The sequence below is a fragment of the Gadus chalcogrammus genome, chromosome 14 (genome assembly GCF_026213295.1).
Source record: "Gadus chalcogrammus isolate NIFS_2021 chromosome 14, NIFS_Gcha_1.0, whole genome shotgun sequence".
In the NCBI taxonomy this organism is placed as follows: domain Eukaryota; kingdom Metazoa; phylum Chordata; class Actinopteri; order Gadiformes; family Gadidae; genus Gadus; species Gadus chalcogrammus.
This window is the reverse complement of record NC_079425.1, coordinates 16,895,711-16,919,858: the sequence shown is the minus strand read 5'-3', so window position 1 is coordinate 16,919,858 and position 24,148 is coordinate 16,895,711. Positions and strand designations below refer to the sequence as shown.

General features: G+C 42.3%; 1 protein-coding gene across 5 annotated transcripts in view; it reads left to right on the top strand.

Annotated features, from left to right (window-relative positions):
* Positions 1 to 24,148, top strand: part of LOC130403871 (unconventional myosin-IXAa-like) — a 72,216-nt gene that overhangs the window by 2,221 nt on the left and 45,847 nt on the right. For all 5 annotated transcript variants that reach the window (XM_056608387.1, XM_056608388.1, XM_056608389.1 and 2 more), the window contains one exon: positions 15,640 to 16,601. In XM_056608387.1, the coding sequence (XP_056464362.1) occupies positions 15,726 to 16,601 (876 nt within the window). In that variant the 5' untranslated portion in view covers positions 15,640 to 15,725. The remainder of the gene's footprint in view (positions 1 to 15,639; positions 16,602 to 24,148) is intronic.

Sequence of the window (24,148 nt, the reverse complement as noted above, 5' to 3'; positions counted from 1 at the left end):
TTTGGTGTGCCATTATGAGGGAGGCTTTCGCCTCAAAGGCTCAGCTTCCCTGTGCTTTGCATTTCCCCTCATTAACTCTGTGCTGCCAAGAGAAGACGAGATGGGGAGGAGGCAATAGCTTGTGTTGCTTTATGTTGTTATCTTATGACATAGAATGGGAGTATTTCTTCTTATCCCTTTTTAAGTTGAACCTGATTGAGCCTAATTGCAGACAAGTAACAACGGATTGGGTTAAAGGCTTTTAAAGATTAAGCCTTTTTTTAAAGTTCGCCATTGTTTCAGCACTACAGTGAATTCCACATCCCAATCTTGTGCTTGGGAAAGTGCAGCAGGTTTAAGTCTTGTTTTTCAATCCCCTTTTTTGCGAGACCCTCACAGGGATTTAGCTTGTGCTGTAACAATCTCAGGAAACCGAAAGGGCATGTAGTAAAAGTGGTTCTCAAGAAATAAAATGGTAATCATAACTTGCTGCTTAAACAGTCAAATAAGCTCTGAATAATTGAATGGTCCAAACACTTTTATAAAGCCAACAGACAAAAAATATGTAACGGTTGAGTTAGATAAGGGATGGGCAACTTTCATGATTAAGAGGGCCACAATTTTTCATGATCACCATCAGAGGGTCACATGACCGCACACATCAACTAATCGGATATGAGAGAAGCTACTAAATAATAAAAAAATAAGGTGTGTGTGTGTGTGTGTGTGTGTGTGTGTGTGTGTGTGTGTGTGTGTGTGTGTGTGTGTGTGTGTGTGTGTGTGTGTGTGTGTGTGTGTGTGTGTGTGTGTGTGTGTGTGTGTTACATATATTAATTTCATATTTTCCATGCTGAAATGCTTTTTTAACATGTCTATACCTTCGTAAATGACAAATTGACAGCAAGTTTGTTTTAAAAGAAACAGGAGTGATAAGTATTTCTTTCAGTCAAAGGGCTCAAATACATAATCATTCAATGATGACACAGAACTGAAAAACAGTGGCCCAACATTAAGGTCAACAACTAGCATTATATACCAACTGCATTATATTCAGTGCTGTTGGAGTGTAGTGGCGACGAAAGTTGAAATCTTTCATGACCTATATAGTTTCTAAGCTAACTAGACGCATGGGTTTGCCTTTGAATTATATGCTTCTCATTTTGACTGAAAGGTACGGTTTTCTTGATAAAGTTTTCTGTAAAAAAATAAAATATTAATAAATAAAACTTTAAATGATCTGCGGTTGGCAATCACTGAGGTAGATACAGGCCTGGAAACTTGATGTATACCCCCATTTGACTTTAAGGATGTTGGTAAGGTGGCCGAAGCACAAAAACTATTGTCTCGCATCCCAAATAGTATTAAGCATACAGATGCATTCAAGGTCTGTATTGTTAGCCATGTCTTTGAATTGGTTGCATCTAACACTGTTGATTGAGTGTATTTTTGGGTGTGACATAGGTGACTAGCTACTTTGACCTCTGATTGCCATATGGTACATGTAGTGTAGGGCCACTAATCCCAAGGCATGTGCTCTTGTGTAATAGGACAATACTGGTTGTTTTCATGTGGGTGCTTCTATTGAACTTGACTGCGGCGTCCCCAATATAGGATATATCAGACTTTTCTTCATGGTAGCTTTATACCAAACCAGATATAAACTACTAACTTAAAACAAGCCTATATCCTATATAGGTTTGCTCATATCTTAAGGACTTATTTTGGATTTTGTCGTAACCTGTGTTGTGTCAGAATGAAGCAAGAGGGGATGAACAGAGTGGATGTACCAGGTAGGCTGACAATAGACAGACAGACATTATCTGATACGGTGGGCTAAAACACTGCCGGCTGCTCCCCAACATGAGAAAGGATAGATTAGGTAGGACCTGGTAGGTCATCTTTGGGAGGCAACTTCCATTGAAACAATCATGGGAGTTAATAGGCCTCTGCGACTCAGCCAAGCTAAATGCATGGGTGAGGTAATTTTGGGTAATGGTGTTCATATGCATTCACAATATTCTCAAGATAACGTATGTTTCCAAAGTTTGATTCAATGGTGCTCATTCAAGTCAAAGTTTCTGCGCCGGGATCTTTCAGGTGATTGATTTCCATAATAATTAGACAGCTGGCTACCATGGATAGTGGGCAAAGCTGAGCTTCCATCATCTGCAGTAGGTGTGGTCAAGCCCAGGTACCAGAATCATTTTCTGATAGAAATGGCTTTAGTTTTCTGTGAGGAAGTTCATGTATTATAGTCAAATGTTCAATAATCTTTATGCATAAGAAAATATAATTTTTCGTATCTGTTTTAGACTATGGTGATGTTATTTATGTGAATGCATCTCACAGTACACTGAAACCCCTGGATGCTGTGTATTATTCTGCCCTCCGTTTTTATCACTGGGGACAATTGTGGTACATACCACTGTACTGGATGGCTGGCCAGCTTTATCTGTGAAAAGAGATGGTAGTTGGAAGATTTTTCTTTCATTGCCTTATTACCACTGTATCTCTCCTCTAATTAGCTGGAAATGCAATACCCTCAGTACCCGTTCCCAGAGCTACCTTTCCCTATATCTGCCCCGAATTAGGGAAGACTGCCTTCAGTTATAAAGCACCTTCCATTTGGAACATGCTCCAAAAATCCTTGGAAGTTGTGTGGTTTTGTTTCACTGAGAGAATTTATTAACCTCATCTCCCTTCCAACACAATTCTCCGTCAGCGACTGTAATTAGAGGTCTGACTAAATCCGTAGGAACCCTATTGTAATCGTTAGTATTATTATTATTTATTTATTTTCCTGACAAAATCTGTCAAAGTCAAAGTTATTTGGCAGGCTTGTAGAACTCGTGAGTTGGGGATAAAAAGGGATGGGCCAGAATTAAATATTGGTGGTGCTATAACAAGCCTTTGAAGTGCAACATACTCAACAGGCTGCCAATTCCACTAGGAAAGTGCAATATGCATGAAACTTGTTATACCATTCTTCATGATGAACAATTTTCAGAGTCTGAACCATATGGTCAGATCAAAAGCTGCATACTCGGCACACATGTTCGAGGTGAATGTTGGACTATATTGTGTGAAATTCATAGCAATAAGGCTAAAGATGGCAGAGATATACATTTTAAGGTGAAATACATGCATATCTCCGATGTTTAAACGGCTCTAACATTGCGTCAAGAACACATAGGTTCGGATATAAAGGGTAGATTCCATAGTATACCCATGCCAAATTTCAAGTCGATATCTGAAAAAAAAAATTGGATGCATTTGTTTGAAGTTGCCCTTCTAAACCGCGGCCTCTATTCGATGCAGGCTGGGTCTTAAAGCGGTACATACGTAATTTTGCATCATTTTTTTGACAGTGGATTTTGACACAGTATGCTTTAGAAACATGGTTGGTGATTGTTTTGATATGTTAACTTCCAGTAAACCAGTTTTTAAGGCATACAAATGCCATATTAACATACCGACCAAGCTCACCATACTACCATACCACCATGTACGGAAGACTTCTATTTCTCAAAATATACTCTAATCTGCCCTGGGAGTCTACGGTCATTCGGTCATACTGTCGGTCATACGGTCTTACTGTTGGTCATATGTTCATGGCAGTGGAGGCTTCTCCATTGAGGAGAGGGAGGAAGATCCTCCCTAACATTGTTGAGAATAAAAAATGTAGATTGCCCAGACTATTGTAATGAATTAATGCCCTTAAATATGACTACTTTATTGCCTTTGAATATATAATGTTCGTTTCCCTGGGTAAAGGGACATTAGCACCCCCTATCGCCTATTGACAATTACTTCAGGGAGGAACGTCCTCCGGAAGCCGCCGTCCACTCCCATTCATTTTCCCGAAAGTACTGGCGGCCGGTGGATAACATGGGTTTCAATGGGAGAGAGGAGGAAAATCCTCCTCTGAGTGGGTGGGACCTTAAGGGGTCTGATTCGCGCAAAAATCTATCCGTCTGCGCTATGAACCAATAAGCAGGATCCCTGGATGTTGAGCAGTGTTGCCAGATTGGTCCGATTTCCCACCCAATTGGGCTACTTTTAACCATGTTAGTCTGGAAGAATTATCATTGGGCTGGAATTCTGCCCAATCTGGCAACGCTGTCGATAGCAAACCCGGTCTGCATTGCCGCGGTGTTCACTCTGAAAGACGCAGAGCAAGTGAAATCTGCGATAGCGCGATCCTAAATGCACAATGGAAACATTGGAAACGGAGGACATTGTTAACGTCTTATTACAAAAAGCATTCCATTCATTCAGTTACAGTGCTAAGTTAGCGACCAAAGAAAGAGGTAGACCACTTCCCAAAATCAAGGTCACCAGAAGTAATGGCAACGTCAGTGTTGTGAGTGCTACATGGTTTGCTAGGTACGCATGACTTACTGGTAGCATTACAAGCAATTGTAACTGAAAATAAACATAGCTAAATAACAGTGAGGGCAAAAATAGGCCCAATGGTAGGCCCAGATTTTTTGATTTACTTTTACAAATCAATAGTAGGCCTGATTTGACTAATATGCTTTGCATCCTTTCCTTCTCAAATTACAGTGATGCCACTGGTGGCTTTGTATACATTTTGTTCACATAACTCCCTCCCTGCTATTTTGTAGTTCACCAAAACACCCTGAAACAACTTGAGTCTCACATTCTTATGCCACCATACACCCACAGTGCAAGCAGGCCAATGGCAACCAAGCGCGCAGTCCTTCCTCCCTCACTTTAAAAACCACCAGCCGCCACTGGTTCATGGTGTCGGTCATACGGTCTTACTGTCGGTCATAATGTCATAAGGTCAGTCATACAGTAGGACTCCGTCATGGTTGCTTACGACGTTGAAATTGCATTATTTACTTTATTTATTTATTTTTACCAGATGTATTAACCTTCACTGTAACCTCGGCACCATTGTAAAGGAGGTATTTTTCCCTCAATGTGTTTTCCGGAGTTAAATAAACAAAAACGAATGAATAATAAATAGAAAACTTAATCCCACATGCAGATATTGGGCTATTGTTTCTTGTTTCAAGAAACCAAGGAATAGGCCTAGTAGTACAATGAGTTTGTGAGAATGACAATAATAATCGTAACTGATTGTATACTTAAGCATTATATCACCTAGGTGAAGTAGCTCTTTCAGATTTCTAAATAACTTAAGAATCTTGGCTCACCTAACTGAAGACCAAAAGTACCCTTGGTTTATTTTCTCAACTGGTTGAATACAACATTGTTTGACTAAGTAGAGTAAGCTCTTTTGATCTGTATAGTAAGTAGTACTGACTGTATTGAGAGTCATTGTTTCTCTCTAAAAGCGGTTTTACAAGATTTTAGCTCAAGATATTCCTGGATGTTACCTTCTAGAGCATGAACTCTGCACACCGAAGAAGATAATTTTGTTGCTCTTGAGGCATGTAGAAGGGTCTGGCAAATTTTACTTTCTCTACATGACTGCATTCTTAGAACTATCATGCATTTAATTTTACATAACCACATTGGATATTTAAAAGACTGTGCTTTGCTTTACTTCCTGCCTAGACTGAGAGACCGTCATGAATGGAGTGGTATGCCTATCTACTGTACCTCAATGCAATATCCATCCTCCTATAGCCTCCTTATGAGCCTTATGGCTCTTACACTCCATTCCGACTGCCGATCGTCGGCAGGAAAGGCAGTCGGACCGTTTGTGTCATGGCCAATTCAACGTGTGCAATCGGCGGAAAAGAACCCAGATGCCGGGCTTGAGGACGGCCAATCGCACAGCACACACCGAAAAGACTCAGGTCACCGATCTCACCAGACTGTCCTACGACGGTTTATCTGGTTGGTGTGCAGGGCCTTTATACGCAATAATGCAGATTCGGTGCATCCCGTTCCAGGTGTTTCGTCATGAGATGAGAACAGCTGGGAACGATGTTCCGACCAGATTTATCATGAAACTTGAAAGTCTGGATGGTTTCACTATGCTAATGATCTTATTCCAACTCGAATCAGAAACCCTTTTCATGTTTGTCAGCCATGTCTGATTGTTTGCTTTCACTCTGCCTTCCTATTTATAACCCGAGATGCTTCACTGGAGCATTTTCATTGAAACCATTGACAATCCAGTCATTCAAGGAGAGTCCCCTGTTGATTCAGTACACACTGCTGAGTGCAGTGTGTACTGTTAGAGAGTTAACGAACACTCACTTTAAAAGAAAGATGAAGTTCATACACCGTGCTTTCCATACAGTTTACCTCATGATGCCCCCCACCGTACATTCTGCACCACCTCCTGCTGCCTCTACACTATCCTGCTCCTCTCAACCAGGTTCGAATTTCAAACATGTGCAAACGAATGTCCCCTGACCCCCCTATGTTGAAAAGGGAACGAGAGCATGAGTCTTGGTAACACTGCCCTGTAATTACCGCCTGTGTTTCTTTTCCTACTAATGCGTTAAGCAGATGTGCATGACATCGTGTCTTAACATTGTGTGTGTGTTTGTGTGTCTTAGCATTAACTTGTATTTTTTTGTTGATCAAAAGAAAGAAACATCAAGAAAACAAATATGAAAGAAAACACCAACAATTTGGGTGATTAAAAAAATGTCTGAGTCACTTCACGTGCACTTTGCTGCTACCTTTCTTTGGGTTCACTGCCTAGTGCCTACCTCAGTGTTCTCTGAGCTAGTGGAAATCCGACAATCCACTCAAATCCGATTTCCTATTGATCAGGCTCAGAGGGGTTCTGCTAGTAGCACTCCGGATGTAACCTCCCATAGGGTGAAGTACTGCAGCCCCCTTTCTCTATTGTTCTGAAATTATTTTATAGACTGATTTGCTCTGATGTTTGCATGCTTTCTATCTGCTTCATATTGTCAGATATTGTACATCGTTTTTTCCTCTACCTTTTATTATGCCTATTTATTTTGTTTCCATTATTAATCAGGTTTATAATGTAAATAATTATAAATATATTACATTGGTTTAGTTCCTCCCTTAATTGCATGTAAAGATAGCTGTTTTGGGGAAATGCAAAGGGCACTAGTAGAAAATGTCTGACACAACTCGTTGTCCTCATTCTTTGCCCTCAGGGCATCAAGATATCCATGAAATTAACACCCTAGCAGTCTAATTTGATTAAACTTTACAAAGTCAAATCGACCATAAAGATGAGTGAATAGCCCCAGGCTAAAAAACAAGACCAGTGTTTTCATCGATGATCGCCCAGCAGGTCGGACCAGCAGGGGTTTGGCAGCATCTTGATCTTGGCACCAGGTTGCGTACCTAGCTAGTTACAGTCATTAACACTCATCTCCACTCAGCTGTCAAAGCAGAGATGAGTCCTCCTTGTTAATTCAGCGTGTTTGTCTGTTATTGAGCCCATGTACAAGAAGTCTCTAGGCTCCACCACCTCCTGTACTTTCTGACTGAACAACCACCACACTCCGAGGGCCGAGGCCCCATCGGCCCCCAGAGAGTTGTCCATTCTGGGAAGGAGATGGTGTCTGTGTGATAATCCGGGGCACTGATGGCTTCTAGGGATTCCCGCCTGGCTCCTCACGTAGACAGGGTCAATTTTCTCAAAATCAGAACCCCTAAGGCATATTGTGAATAATATAGAACATTTCTAGGGGTATTAAGGGGTTCTGAAAGCAATTTTGCTTTAATGTTCCGACATAGCAACCATAGCAATCTAGTTTGGCATGCCGAACTAGAAACAGTTTGCTATGAGTTTAGGGAAATTCGGAAAGGAATAGCCATGTTCTGTCACATTTGCATCAGTAGGCTAGTCAACATTTAATATGTGGCAACAGTAGAATAAGCGGGATAATGGACTTGTCTTAACTTTGGATAGTCCAACGGTGTGTCGTCCATTATCCCTTACATAACTGAGGTGAAAAAATAGTGAAGGAACAAAATAATTGTAAGGATAACTAACATGTATTCCGATGTACCTGTACTTGTACTGGTTGTAATCTTTCTATTTTATTCAGAAAGTCGTATGGAATGTAGCACATTTTCAGAAGTTCTGCCTAGACTATCGCCTGTCTTCGTCTTTCATCTGTCCGCCCTCCCTCCCCACACACACAGACACACAGACTGCGACTGTGATACTTGGAGTTTTAGCTGCTCCCATGCGGAATGTCTGTACGCTCATTATACAGATCTTGCTTATTAATTGAATTTCTTCTTAGTCTAATGGATTTCTTATAACGGATATTGGAACAATAGCCCTTTAAGAAGCCTGAAATCCAGAAGCAATTCTACCAATTCAACATGTTTGGTTCAAACAGGTTGTCAAAATAACTTACTGCAGTTTATCCTTTTAACTGCAGTTTAAAAAAATGTAAGAGCCGTGTGAAAAGTTCTGCATGCTGTTTGTTTTAGTGGTGTGTTGAAAATGATGTAAGTAACAAACCCATTTTGGGGTTTTGCTCGTGTGAGTTGCGTGATCAATTTATCATAGAAGTTTTGCACGTACAACGTGGGCATTGTTTTTCAACATGTTTATTTCAAGCTGGCACGCATCGCTTTTTATTGAGGTCGCATACTTTTAGACATTTTTTCTATTGGCCTATTTTGGTGATGAAATAATAGACATAGAAAAAAAAAACAATGGCAGTGTTGTGATGGAGAAGCCCCCCTTTGACAAACTTCCTGTTTCACCCTTTGGCGCGGCCATTGTCAAGAGAGTTGACACAGGAAGTATATTTCTTCATTGCGAACATAGAGGAGTAGTCCTGTTTACCTTAACCGTCTCAGTGTTCTTTTCATATAAACATTTGGTATTAGTTTATTAATAACTTCCCAAGAAGTTGACCTCTAATCAGTGTGCCAGGACATTGCTGACCAATATTGTCTTAGCAAATCTTGATCCCTATTCACAGTGTAACAACTTAGCTTAAAATGTATTATTATTTATGATGATGAAGGTATTCGAGTATATCCTATTTACTAACTGAAAAGTCGGATAGGTTTTAATTACAGAAGGATACAAGGGGTGCAATGGGGACACGTTAAGCATAAAAACCAGCTGTTGGCTAATGCAGGCTTTTATGACTTTCTGGTAATTCCTTATTTCCTTGGCGCTGGTGCAGTTGGTTGTAGGAATTCCTCTTCCTCCTTCTTCCTTATTCCTTCCCTTCCCTTGTTTTCTGCCACCCTCACAGGGCTAAACTGCGCCCACATATTTCGTTTTGATGTGCTCACGTCCACAGGCTTGCGGCACCATGTTTTTCCGTCCAGTCTGGAAGCACTGCCATCGTCGGTGTTGAGTCTTTTATGCAGTGGTAATCTTAGGCCTACTCTTGACCGAGGAATGACCAGCCGGAATTCTCTGCTGCCTCAATGTGTAAACACAGAGAGAGAGACCCATCTAGGTGGATGGGTTTTATTTTGTTTTTATTTGTTAATTACAGTGTGGACATTGGCTCGAGTACAGACCTGTTTCAGCCCGTCTTCAGTGATGTCCAGGTGTTTTCTTCTCCCTAGTAGGAATAGGACTACCCCTTGTGTCTGCATGCATGCTGTAGTTTGCCTTTCAGTGAAGCAAACACACAAAACCTCCTATTGTTTTGTCCTATCTCCCTAATCTCTCTCTCCCTCCACCCCTTCCTCCCTCTCTCAATCTTTCTCCTGCTGAATTTTGTGGGGGAGGGGGTGTTTAGCGCAGTACTGTTATGGGGAGGTTTCCATACCATGCTTCATACCATGTCATCAACTCTGCTACATATTACAACATTTTTACTTCTGTTGGACACCTAGAGTGCTGGATAAAGTCATGAAGGAAGAACAAGGCTTGGCTACTGGGGTTGAAAGCCTCACCGAAGGCTGTGTGATGGAGACTGTATAAATATGGGACACGAAATGTTATTGACAGTCATTCTCCTAATCATCAATGAAAAGTTTAGCTCTTTGTTAAGTTTGCTTCTCTGAAATTCATCAAGTCAAATCTTTCATGTTTTTCCCAATAGTGACTCCAAAACCACCACTTTCTCTAACAAATTGTGTACTTTCTGGAAACATAATGCTGCAATATTTCTCGGGTTAAAGACCCTATTTTCTACCTTCATTTTTTTTCTATGGAGCTTTTTTAATTGAGTAGATGAGTAGAGAATAAGTTGACCAACCTGTGCCTCTAGTCGGGATACTATGGTGAAAGTAGTGAGTAAGAGGTGACAATTAACTGTATGTTGAGCCATCAGTACTATTGGACTCTAGGGTATGCATGGTCTGTTCAAGGCTGGACAAATACACTCATGCTTTTTTATACAATTACATTTCTTGCTACTTCTTTCCTTTCGTATTACTTTGGCTCTCAATCACTTTCCCACAGCTCAGATTTCAGGAAACCAATAACCACCCCCTTCTCTCTGTCTTTCTTTTTCTCTTGTTATTTTTCTATTCCAGTTCAAGTTCAATCTGATTCTGTTTGTTTTCTGCAACTGCTCTCCCCACCTGCTCCTTCTCCTCCCCCTCCGCTTCTTCCTGTTGTTCAGTCCAAGATGCATTTATCTGATACTCATACAGTTAATAGAGAGGAATATTCGACAAATATGTCTACCCATATAGTTTGCTAATTTATTTGTTATGTAGTTTGTTATTTTGTTATGATATTTGTTGTCTCCCATAGCGGACAGACACTACAGATGCATTCTTCAGCTTTCCTATCCTTATCAGGGAGATGGCCAACTAGCTGGCCTCACATAGTTATGAATTCTGACTCAACCAATGAGATACTTTTGGAACTATGACCCTTTAACACCCTTGAAAAACACAGATGTTACCTATTGCACTGCTTCGATGTTCAAATCCAGCACCTAGTTAATATCTGACCTAGATTTTTAGCGCAGGCATTTTCTGATACTTGACAAACAACACAATAATTGCCGGATTACCATTAACCTACCTATGAAACCACAATTTAATTTCCACATTTGAAAGCTGCGGAGCATTGAGCTAATCCAAAACATTTTCCTCTGTTCTTGTACATACTACTTGATGAGAAGCTCCAATACGACTCCACCCCTTCGGAATTAGGCTTAAGCTGCCTTCATCCCTCTGTGCTTCTTCATCAAAGCAAGAAGCACAGAGAGATATTCCGCTAGACAGACCCGATATTCCGGTTTTGAAATTACATTTATTACAAAAAATATTTCTCAATAATTCAGCCTTGTCTTCTCAACTCTTCTTTTCCTCAGCTTAATCTGGTGAAAGGCCAAGAGGTTGAACATATGGCAAGATATAGCAACGATACCTTTCCAAGGTATTGTTACTAATCTCCTTCGTGGGATAATACATCCGATAGTCAATTCTTCAGATGTAGATGAAATGGATTTTCAAACAAATTTTTGTTTTTAGATACTATCATTTAGCATCTTTTACCTTCTATGGGTGTGCCTCCTTTGTGTCATTCGTTGTTCCGACGTTTAGCCATTGAGGCAGTCGTTTTTTCTATTGGAAATAGGGAAACTGAGGCTAATTACATGCTGTGGTACTGAAGTTGCATTCATGTGGCTTAATATGACGCCAGAGCTTAAATGTTACAGAAATGTTGACTTGCAATGTCAGCCCACAGCACTTTACATTTCCATTCACCCCAGTTTGCACTCATTCATAAAAGTGAGGCAAATAAAGGAAGACCGTTCCTTTTATTTAAATGATGGTTTAATTAAACAGCCATGTTATTAAACCACTTAATAAACCAGGCCATGCATTTTATATCCCCTCTTTGTGTACCAGGTTAAGTCGACACATTTTTATGGTGATGTTGGGTTATTGATCAACTATCTGAGCAAAACAAAGCTCTTTGATTTGTTCAGGGAATTTGTGTCATTGTTTGGGGTCTGGTCTAAATACCGCTGCAGTCTCCTCTCGCTGCTGGTGAAGTGTTACTCCAGGGCAGCTTTATATTTATTTATCTTCTGAGGACATTGCACCAGCTTCTCTGCTCTCAATGTCAGGGTATTTCCACCAGCAACCGACCTAGCATCCTCACTGATGAAAATAGGCCGTGTCTCTAATAGACAAAGGGATGATAGACCTTTCGGAAGTGGGAGAAGTTCTCATTTGAACCTCCCTCCTGCAAGGCTATTTCTTAGGGGAGATTTGATTTGTGATAAATGAACCAAAAAAATACTTTTGTGGTCAATACAATTAAGTGTTGTTGTTGAGTCCTATATGATACAATACATACAATAACAGGGTGTTTGAATCGCTCTTTGAAGCATTCCTCCGCTGAAGTTTTGTTATCTCTTGGAGACACTTACTGATTTAGAAACCCATTGTATATATTGTTTAGCTTTCTCTATAAACTCTACCACCAGGCCGCTACCAATGCAGATGAACTTTGGGATTCTAAATCTTGACATATCCCAAACAGTTGTTTGTTTACGTCAACCGCTCTGTTTGGAGTTAATTTTACGACCGGCAGTGCTGTATGGGGTTTATGTCTAAAGGGCAATTTCCTCGGCTTGAGAACGTCTGGGGGGGATGGGGGGGTGGAGAGTGGCTGTTTTGAAGTCGTCCATGTTCAGCTCTATTAAAGGCAACGGGAAATGAGTTTCTTCAAATGAAGGAATGTAAAGGTCTATGGTAATACGTTACCTTTTTTATTCCCATTTTGGTCATAGCCCTCCTTAATTCCTATTAATGACATCCTTTATACATAATATATTTGTTTGATGTGTCTACCTGGTAGAAGTGCCACAACATGCTAACTTGCATTTAATCAACCACTTCATCAACTAATAAGTGGTAGGCAGGTTGGAATCCCACGGAAACGAAGTCAGGCCAGTAAAATGTGACTGGTTGAGAACATCCGTCAGGGTGCTCCAGCCTGCCTCAAGGGCTCAGACAGGGCAGGTTAACTTGTCTTTAGTCTTGAGCCTAGGCTCCAGAGTGGTCAGATACCTGCCTCCAGCCCCGCAGGGCTCAGGCTGCACTCTGACTTGCATGTGATTCATAAGCAAAGAATAGGTCCCTCCATGACAATGTCCAACTGGCGAAGGCTAATGGCGAAAGCAAATACAATTGTATTGTAGTCGTAGCACTTAGTCAGTGGGGTTTCAGTTGAATACTCTAAAAGTGTCAGGCGTGTCATGTAAATGAAGAAGAGGCGGTCAATCTCGGGAACAAGAGCACAGATTCCTCCACCTACACACCCAGATGAGGCAGCCTAGCTTCAGCCAACGAGCTTTATTGTGACTGCGCCCAGGAAAAAATGATGACTTCATGTACTGGAGAGCTGACAAAACTTGATATTTTACTCTTCCCCAACAATGGCAACGATAGACTGGGCTGAGTCAAATGGCTGTACAGCTTCTGGGTGTCACTTTTAGAAGGTCACTCTCAGGTGACTCTTCTGTCAGGAGGAGTCACTCAGAGGGAGCACAAAGCAAGTCATTTTCTGGCAGTTATTGGATTAATTATGTAATCCCTACCATGCCATCTCAGCAGCCTTCAGAAGGTGTGGTAAATGTCTCCATTTGATCTGGTGAGTAGAAGTTCCTTGTTTACAATGATTATATCTACCTCTTTTGTATGGTTTTTCTAATCCCTCTAGTACTGCTGTATGCTAAGAAAACAATGTTAATATTGCATTATTCTTGGTGATATTCTCTGAATATTCATTCATTCACATTGACACATTTTCTTTTGTCCATGCTGCTATTGAAGTGAGCACAAATGACCTGTGACTCCTGGAGGCTTTGATTCCAAGATAATAGCTAGCCTGTGGTCTTTCCAGGGTCGGCACTGCAGCATTCACCTTTATAGAAGCACATAACTTCCTCATTCTAAAATGCACATTTCTCAGTTGGGCAGCTATACTATCTACAAACCTACTAGTGCAGAAACAAGAAAAAAGTTAATGGACGCCTGTACTCTGCTTATCTTCTCCATCAAAGCTCTACAGGTTAAAACTCACTCCCTCCCTCACTCACTCACTCTCTGGCTTGAGGTGTAATGACATCATGCTTTAGCGATTCAACTTTTCTGTCACTCTTTTGACCTCCGTCTGTACCTTATTTTTTTTCTCTTCCATCTCCTTCTCACATCTTTGTAGGACACCTTAATGTAGTTTAAATTGTAATTGTAATTCTCTTTTCTAATAGGTGGAATAATTCTGGGTCATTACATTTAAGTGTCTACAGACCACATCAGTGTATTTAGGGGTTGTGGTCATTGAGGATTATGTCTTTCTTTTACTTTTGGCTGCATAAAGTCGCTTTCACGTCTATGAAGCTAGAGGTAATCCATCTTTTTTTTTCACAAATATCTCACGTTGTTGTTCACACAGATATGCAACCTCTTCTACAGGAGATTGATTTACTTTTTCTCATCCACCCTGATTTCTGGCCCCCCTGTCCTTCCATCATACTGTGCTCAGTACGGCCATATTGATGCTGTGATTATTTCGAGTTCAGACTGTTGCAGAGCTGGTTTCCCCCAAGTCTGGCCAATGAGCTTTCAGCCATGTAGACGATTGTTTGTTGGGATGTCATTGGAAGTGGAACGCGATAAATTGGAAATGTCTTACTGGCTGAGAAGCATCCACTCCATTAGTTGATTGTCCGACCTGCCTCCATATTATTATGAAGATGAGGAAGATGAACAGAGAGGCTAAGCAATGTGGCAGCGGGCTCATTACCACTACCACCCTAAATCCCCCTACTAATCCTTCAGCAGTGAGCTGGCCATCTGTCCCATGCCCACCCAGAGCAAGACAAATACACACACGTGCACAGAAGCAAGCACACAAAATCCCCAAAAAACACAAAGCAACAACCAACACGTATACAAAAACGCACACAAACACCTAAAACACACGCACACACTCGCTCATGGTCAGACACGCACACGGCCAACAAACATTTGTCACAGGGCTCCATCATAGCAGATGAGATAATATTCTTGTGTGTCAAGCTTTATAGACTGTTAAACACGCGTGTTCTTACGCAGAGAGGACTGATGTCTGTGCCGTTAGTTTTTATTGGTCTGATTTTATGGAACACATGTGAATGAAGGTTACCAAGGAAACACATGGCTGTGCATTAACAGGGCAGGGTGAGTAGTATATGACAACAGGAAGTAGCCAGGCATGGGTGTGGCATTACATCACTTCCCAGCTGGAGTCTACACAGATAGAGTATGTCTAAAATATAACTTAATCTCTCTCCCTACAGCTTCTAAATCCATTGTCCTCCACAGTTGTCAGTTTTGTTTTAGTGAGGAGATATTTTGTCTTCTCAATCTCTCATTCGTCTATCTCTACTGTTTTGTGTGATTCCAACACCACCCTGGATCTCTGCTGTATATTGGAGAGAACTTGTAGAAAGTGTGTGATTGTGAGCACATGTGCATGCATGTCGATGACTATCCATTAGATCCATATGATTAGACCTTCATCCATTCTTATCATGTGGGATTAGGCTTCTAATATTTAATGACCCATTAAAGATGACCTAATCGCATGCTAGCCATAATTGGACGACATAAAGAATGCTGTCTTGGATGGTAGATCTGCTGCTAAAATGCAGATTCATATTTTGATATGAAGACATTTTAAAAGTTTGTCTGTTTGAAACCCTCTTGCATACTGGGAAGCATACTATGAGAAACAGCGTGATGTTCCACTCACGGCGCCTTGTATTCTTGTTTCTGCAGGGATGATGTCTTGATGTTGCCCCCCGTCCAGCCCAGAGGAGAGCGTGCCAGTGGCGGGTGCTGCTGATGGGAACGGCTGCGCCGCCATGAACGCTCGTGACGGCGGGGGTGGCGAGGGCACCCTGGGTCGCCGGCGGCGGTTCGAGAACTCAGAGTTCACCGTGCGCATCTACCCGGGCGCCCTAGCCGAGGGCACCATCTATTGCCCCGTTAGCGCCCGCAAGAACACCACGGCCGCCGAGGCCATCGAGCGCATCATCGAGCGTCTCCGCCTGGATCGGCGCCAATGCTACGTGCTGGCCGAGGTCAAGGAGTTTGGCGGCGAGGAATGGATCCTCAACCCCAGCGACTGCCCTGTGCAGCGCATGCTACTCTGGCCCCGCGTGGCATTGGAGCAGCGTGCGCTGTCCGGCGGCGACGACTACCGCTTCCTGCTGAGGCAAAAGAACTTGGACGGCTCCATCCACTACGGCGGGAGCCTCCAGATGTGGCTGCGGGTGACGGAGGAGCGGCGCTGCATGGTGGAGCGTGGCCTCCTCCCCCAGCCCGAGCCCCGGGGGGACCACGCCGACTTGTGTCGGCTGCCCGAGCTCAACGAACGCACGCTGCTGGACAACTTGCGCTCACGTTTCCGCCAGGAGTGGATCTACACCTACGTCGGCACCATCCTCATCGTCATCAACCCCTTCAAGTTCCTGCCCATCTACAACCCCAAGCACGTCAAGATGTACGACAACCACACGCTGGGGGAGATGGAGCCGCACATCTACGCAGTGGCGGACGTGGCGTACCACGCCATGCTGCAGAGGCGCCGGAACCAATGCGTGGTCATCTCTGGGGAGAGCGGCTCGGGGAAGACCCAGAGCACCAACTTTCTCATTCATCACCTGACCGCCCTAAGCCAAAAGGGATTCGCCAGCGGAGTGGAACAGATCATCCTGGGGGCAGGGCCAGTACTGGAGGTGAGGTATAAGGATAAGACCATGAGCAATCCTACAAAGAAACGTTCTTTGAATATATATGTGTGTGTGACTACCCTGCCTAGACGAGCCCTGCAATATCAACCTTGCTACCATTGCCGAGAGTGTAGACAAATGGGTGTACAGTATGCAGTGATGGCTGATGTGTGTCAAGTCTTTAACAGATTTGATGGTTAATAATGGACCAACTCTGGTGCAGATTGATCAGCGCTGTGTTTGTCGTGGCGTTCACTTTGAACGGTTAGTTGGACACTGTTTGATAAGAGCCAAAGACTTGATTCTGAGAGCTGTGGATAAGCATGGCTTGACAACAGCTCTCCCTGAGTTTGGCCCTGACCTCTCAACGGTTGCTTCAGCTTTATTCCAGATGTGTGGTGAGCACAACTTACACCAGAGACTTTTCTTGGAGCTGACCGCTGATCAGAAGTGAGAGTTGTGCATTATTTCAGTCTGACCAGCTGTACAGCTTTATTGTACTGCATCTGTTGAGTGTTTCCGAGGTGGAAGGAGGAAGCACTCATAACCTGAGTCAAATGTGACAAAAATCTGCTATTTTTTTGGAGCATGCCGTCCTCTCTTCCCTTGGAACATTCCAGTCACTTCTGAAGGTTCTGGGATGTGTGTCTGGAAAACAGCGTTTGGGGGCCTTGAGAAGTTCAGAGCCACACACTCTGTTCTCGTTTATCTTGAGATCAACTGAATTCCTGAAAGTTTCGTAACACCCTTCGACTATAGGGACAAAGCAGCCAGTCATAAAGGCAGATACCGGATGAGAATTGTTGACAACATTGTCACATTTTACAAGGGCTTTATGGCTTGCTGTCACGTCACATGACCACAACCTTTAATAGCTCCATTGAGCCGAGAAGAGGCCTAGAGGAACTGGCATACATACATACAAGTTCAATAAAACGACGGAAGGTCATTTTCCTGAAGATTTTTACTTCATTTGATATATAATAAGGACACGGTTGCTGTTTGAACACAGTGGATTATGCTCTCCTGGTTATACAGATTTTTTTTTTTATGCGTAGTGACGGCAACTATTCGTTTGCACAGTAAGATGCGTATTTTTGAGACTTTTTAATTTTTTTCGCAAGGTTGTTTTTGTTTGGTTTTCAAAACAGATGCAGAAAATGGATTTGGAGACAGGTCGTTTGATAATTAACAATTATTCGCAGAAGGCGAAGTGAATAGTGGGGAATAATGGGCTATTCCCCATTATTCACGGAGCTTGAGGTGAATTATTGTTTTAGTATATACTACACGTGAACACTCCAAAAATAAACAAGATGACACTTTTTGCCGGGCTTTATTTTTTTTTATTATCTTGACGAGACGACCGTCACGTGCATGAAAACAATATCCCGAGTTTGAGATCTCAAACATGGGATATTGCCCAATATCCTGAGATAGCGAACCGATCAAATTGCGCCATCTTAGGAGGTTCACGTGTAGCATAAACTAAATGAAGTTATCTGATTCGTACTAATATACTTTTCTAGTGTAACGTGAGTCCATTATGTACAGCCAAGAGCCTGCTATTGCTCCTCTTCTTGTAAAAAGACGTTCAATTAGCAGCATTAATATATTAATACAATTAATACAATATATTAATATTAAACAATTGTTTCTCCAAAACTCTGCTTGCCATTTGTACTTAAGTTCACAGGGTATGGGATGGTAATTGTTCTTTTGATTCTTGCGTCCATTATATATCAAGCACTTTATACTTTTGGTTGACTGGTTTTACTTCACTGTGTTTATAGATAATTCCTATCTACACTTTTTCCACCACCAGGAACAACTGAGAAACGTTATCTTACAGGGGGACAATCTGGGGAACATAGGACAATAGGAAGTACATATGTTCCTGGGAACATAGGACACTGGAAACAAAGGAATGACCCTGTGATATTTTACTTCTTTGACATGCTTCAGAACCCTTACTGTGGTTGTCAACACATCATCCAAATCTCCCCTGAATTTAGCTCTCCAACCATTTTTTTTTCTCTTCACTTTATGAGGTTTTCTAACATAAATATGAGTTCCCCTAGCCAGCCTATGGTCCCCCAGTGGCTAAAACTTGCGTTCGGTGTAAAACGAGCACTAGGTGTTCTGCTCACCTTTGAAAAAACGGAGGCACAAGCGCGCTGATTGATGTGGAAGAACCAGGGACTTCGGAGAACCCTTGCAAAGTCGTTTGTGATTCAAAATATCGTCTGGAGGCGCACACAGATTTTAGCCGTGATAATATGTATTATATATGATATAGATATCTATGTATTATATGATATTATTTAGATATAGAGCTCCAGGACTCCCGTGTGTTCTAGAATATTTATAGAAAACGGCTAAAGGCTGTATGCGCCTCGCCATTGCAATACATCCACTGTAATGTGTATTTTGTTATCTGTGTTGTACTGTGTTGGTCCTTGTCTGTGTGTCTACTTGCTCAACCATTATACCAGGTAATGATGGCTTAGGACAGGAAACTAAGAATCCTCTCGTCTTTGAGAGATAACTGCCATGTTTGACTAACACTATCCCACAGTTTGTCTCATCCCCTATTTTTAGTCGAATGTTACTTTTAGTCTACACACAGGAAGGCAATGTTCTTGACAGATTGATAGGTGCAAGAAATGTTTCCTGTGCCCTTATCTTCTCAGAAAAACCAGGAGAGGTTTAAGGATAAGGGGAAGAAAGTATCCCTTTATTTGAGTGTGCTGGCTATTGAGGCAAAAGATAGCTGATTTAACTACCACTCAGAGCGTCATTCCAGATGTTTTTTCCTTGAAGAAGCTGTTGATCTGTAGGTTTGATCTGCATGTTACCGAGATTAGAAAAATCTGTATTTTCACCAACAGTTGTTTTGTTGGTGATGCTTACATTTCCTTTATATGTGTGTGTGTATATATATATATATATATATATATATAGAAACAAAAGGTTGAAGTGATAAACATCTCTTCAATTGACCTGGCCAAGACAGGCAGCAGTAGCCTACAGTCACACTGTACATAGAACAACTAAAACGGTAGGCAGGGAGGAGGGAGGGATATCAATATCGCAAGACATTTCAGGAGGCTCAAAGTGTAAAGACATTTCGGGAGGCTCAAGAAGGAGAGTTACATTACATTTTAGCAACAAACTAGCCTTGTGGTGGTCTCTATAGACATAATTTACCATACTGTGTTATTGACATGTTTTCGTTCTGTGTTTTAGGGACGCTGTCTCTTTTAAGATCATGCGACTTGTCTGTTGATATGCCGGTCGGCGTGATGTTTGAATTTAACTTTTTTGTATGATAAAATGTACGACCTGCCGTTGCGTTGTCGTCGTGAGAAATTGTCTCATCACGTCTTTTATCGCAGTTTCTACAGTCTCTAGACAGAACTGGGAGTTTGTCGATGGCAGGGCTGTTAAAACAGAGGTCTGCGTCAGCAAGCGCGTGTACGCGTGTGTGTGTATGCGGTCCATGTGCGTGTGTGCAGTGTTTGTCTGCGCTCGCTCGTGCTGTGTGTGTGTGTGTGAGAGCTGCAGGCTGTTTGGCACATGCGCACTGACCATACATCAGGTCTTAAGAACCTGTAGAGCAGCTGTGTGTTGAACAGCCTGCTAGCCTTCTGAGTTCTCCAAACACGCCCATTGTGACTCAACACAGATCAGCAGTACACAGACATACAGACATCCTCCCCAGAGCCTTCCTAATATTGAGCGGGATTAGTTTGTATTGCCAAAGTCCCCCCAACAGGGTTGGGTCAGCTGAGATGAACTCTGTTTGGAAGATGCATGTGTTTTTATTTTCTCAGTTGAGAAGAAAAGGAGAGAGATGGGCGGACACAGACAAATAGACAAATTGGCCAATCACTGCCCAGAATCACAGGCTTACATGTCCAACGATTGTAGGGGATTCTCTGGAAAAAACAGACACTGAGTGTCTGTTTTTTTTTTTTTCAGTGGACTTGATCTTCCTGGTTCTGTGCTTCAAAGTGAAATCTCACAGGATATTCCCTCTTGATTACCAATGTTTTGAATCTTAAGGTTAACAATGGCTAAGAAACCGCTCTTCACAGAGCAATAAGCCTTGAAAAGGTTCTAGCTACAAGTAGTCTTTTATGGTTCGTCCCTGCACACAGTCCAGTGCAGGGACTGTGTTTACCCAACACACAATGGACATGGTCAGCAGTGCTTACATCAGTTTACCAGTTTATCGTAAAGTTAATTCTGAATCAACATTTGTTTTCAATCAAGATGACTGTCACAAATTTTTTGGGATGACGGGTAGAGCAAACCATTATTTGAGATCATGGAATATAGAAAGATACTACTATATTAGCTGTACATTTCTTTCCTCTATACGCCACTGACCTTTTTGGAGACACTGTTTAGACAAAGGCGGTACACAGAAAACAGTACACGCTCTTCCTGTTTAGTAAGCCACAGTAGACCGCTCCTTACACTTGAGTTCAGGCCAACAAAGTAAACTATTCAATGATTCAATTTAATAGACTTGGTTTACACAATGCCATTGGTACTTTTGCGGCATGTAGCAAATTGTTGAACATTAGGTGAGAAGATGAAACTTAATTTGACAGTGCATAACATGAACAGCGGCTGGGTTGTTGTTGAGGTCAAGGCATTTATTGAATCACGTAGCAGGCTTGCGCACCCTTCACACTGTTTCGTTCACCCCCTTTCACACGGAAGTCCCAGCTTCATTCCATGTCCAGTAACAGATGCTGTGGCCCTTACAACGTCCCTGTGTTATTATCCACTCTTGTACGATTTATTTATGCCACAGTGTGTAGGGGGCTTGCCAGAACACACATGCACAGATGGAAATGTACACACTCGTGCACGATGCAGTGAGCTCTTGATGTCTTGATGATCTACCAGGGTCAAAACAGGTGGTGTGAGACGCCTTCTTTGATAGACAAAATGAGACGCAGTTGCTGCTCTTTTGTGCCGTCTTTGCTATTTAAGACTTCATGTACTCCAAATAACAACAGATGTTCATTTTTGTTGCTAGTTTTTAGCTTGGATTGAAAGGTTACCACTCTCCACTGAGTTGCGTTTCTTTTTCAGTCTGAAAGACAGCAAGCTTATTAAAGGTAATTATCTGTTCAGGGACTATGCTTTCCCTCTGCTGAAACCCAAAACCTGCCAACAGACAGACAGATACTTTTTTCCTGGCCTTGACCATGTCTGTCTACAGCTGGCTAGATGTTGCCATTCCCTTCACAGGAACTATCTCTCCCCCGTCCTCCATGGCAAGAGGAGCCCTCCCCCACTCCTGATCCTCCTGCTGGGGTAGGGCAGAGGATAAAGCAAATCCAGCAAGTCCTGTGCTCCAGAGTCTTCCATTAGGCTACCCACCTTTCCTCAACATAACTCTTATCTTCCACAGTGATAACATTCGTGACTCTATTGGACACTCAGACTTGGAGTCGAGTAGTACTTCGAGTAGTATTTTGCTGAGTGAAACCGTGTCTTTTGTTTGGTTATTTTTCTTCCTCCTACAATGTTCAAGATAAATAGCAAACAAAGTTGAAAGAAACAACCCGTTCCCACTGCAAATAACTCCCCCTGCCATCTCCAGCTTCTCTCACTTTGAACTCCAAGGTCTCCACTTCCCTGTGACTCGTGTTCCTTCGTCTTGAACCATCTAGCTAAAGTGTTACATAAACTTGGAAAGCGTAATCTCCTCTGCACACAGGTTTAACGGTTCCCTGCCGGCTTGAGGTAGTAGCCCTTGTTCGCTCAAGTCCACAGGGGAATGACCCTAACTTTGCCCATCCATTCCAGGTCTTTTAAGACATGCACACTAATTCAGAACGTGTGTTTTTGAGGACTTGATGCCGTTCTCTTCTGTGAGGCCACAGCAGGGCAGCTTAGCAAAGTCAGTAATGTTGCTGTTCCTCATTCCAATCAAGACTTGTACACCTTGTTACAAAAGTACTAGGCACAAAAGTACCTAGTGAAAGTTCAAAGCCCATCTCCACAAAGCTAACAATCACAATTGTCATGCGTCTAATTATGAAAAATTAACCTTTTGAGTTTACAGATAAATTATCTTTGTCATGTCTTATGATGTAATTTGACCTTCAAAATCTACGTTTTTTTTATTAAGAGTGGTTGTAACTTGATGCAATTAAGAAAAGCCTGCTGGTGGCTGCAGAGACTGAGGAGACGGGTGTTCTAGGAGTGGGCGGTGGTGTCCCGCGGTTTGCGTCTCTGAGATTCCACTAATTGGATTGACCTCGTATTCTGCATTGAACACGTGCTGTTAGCCTTTAGCTTAGCAGTTGTGCTAAATCACATCTCTCACCTTGCCTCTAGGCACAATGCCCTAGTCTAGGCAAGCGTCAATTTGGAGTTAGCCTAGTATCGGCAAGCTAATGCTTGCCATGTGGCCTAGATATGGGCGGGTAGCTGATAAGACCACCTGTCTCGGCTTTGCCTCGGCATAAATCGCTAAATCGAGAGAGCTTTTCCAATACACCTAATGACAAGAAGAGGACACGACGCACGCACGCAGCACGCACGCAGAAGCCTATGAAAGTTATACTGCATTACACTTCAAAATCATTAGCCCACTGGGTTCAGTTAACTTCAATGTTCAGTTTATATCTTTGCTTCATTTTCCGAGTCCTTCTTTTAATTATTCCTGAAAAGAAAAAATTAATTATCTGACAATAATTGACCTTATGATTAGTAATTCATGCATACTACATTTGAATACCAACGGTTTTCATTTTAATAAATGTTTGTTCCATGGTGCTTTAATCATTCATCTGTGTTAAGAGCAATGTGGGTTTGGTTGCATCCCTGTGTTTGTGGAGTTCCATCCAGTCAGGAGCTCCAGTTAGAACAGTGGTGTGAGGCTGTTGAAGGCTGTTAGCTGGGTAAACACTGGGCTCAGATTAGGAGAATGGGAAGCGGTCCAAAGTAAACTTGGCCCATGTGTAGGAGAGGAAGGTAAGACATTTCATGGAGTCACACTTGGAAAAGCGGAGGGAAGGAAATGTATTGTTGACGTGAACGGTGACAGCGACTGCCAAAGCCGTCAATCTTCCTCTGTGTCCTACAGGACTTGGGCGTGCCAACCACTATATAAAGGATCCAGGCCACCCTTAAACTAAATCCTGTCGAAATCCCGGGAGCATCAACGATGATGGCAATTTATTTGTCCCTGCACTGATTTGTTTAAACCGCTGATTGCTTTCCCAGCTGTAGCTGCTACTCAAACACAACTACAACCACAACTTCATTGTGCAGTACACAGTGGAGAATGGAGGATAGGTTCAGATTATGATTTGAATTTAGGGAGTGGGAGATTGGGCCAAAAGGCGCTACTCATTCATTTTCCGGCTGGGCTCTTTTTGACAGATAGGTTAGGCTTTTAAAAACATATCAATATGATTGAAGCACCAGCTGCAGTCTTTGGAGTGTTTCTGCAAGATTAGCGAATTTTGTATTTTTTTTGTATGATCATCAATATTGCATTGAGGCGTATGCAGGTTAAT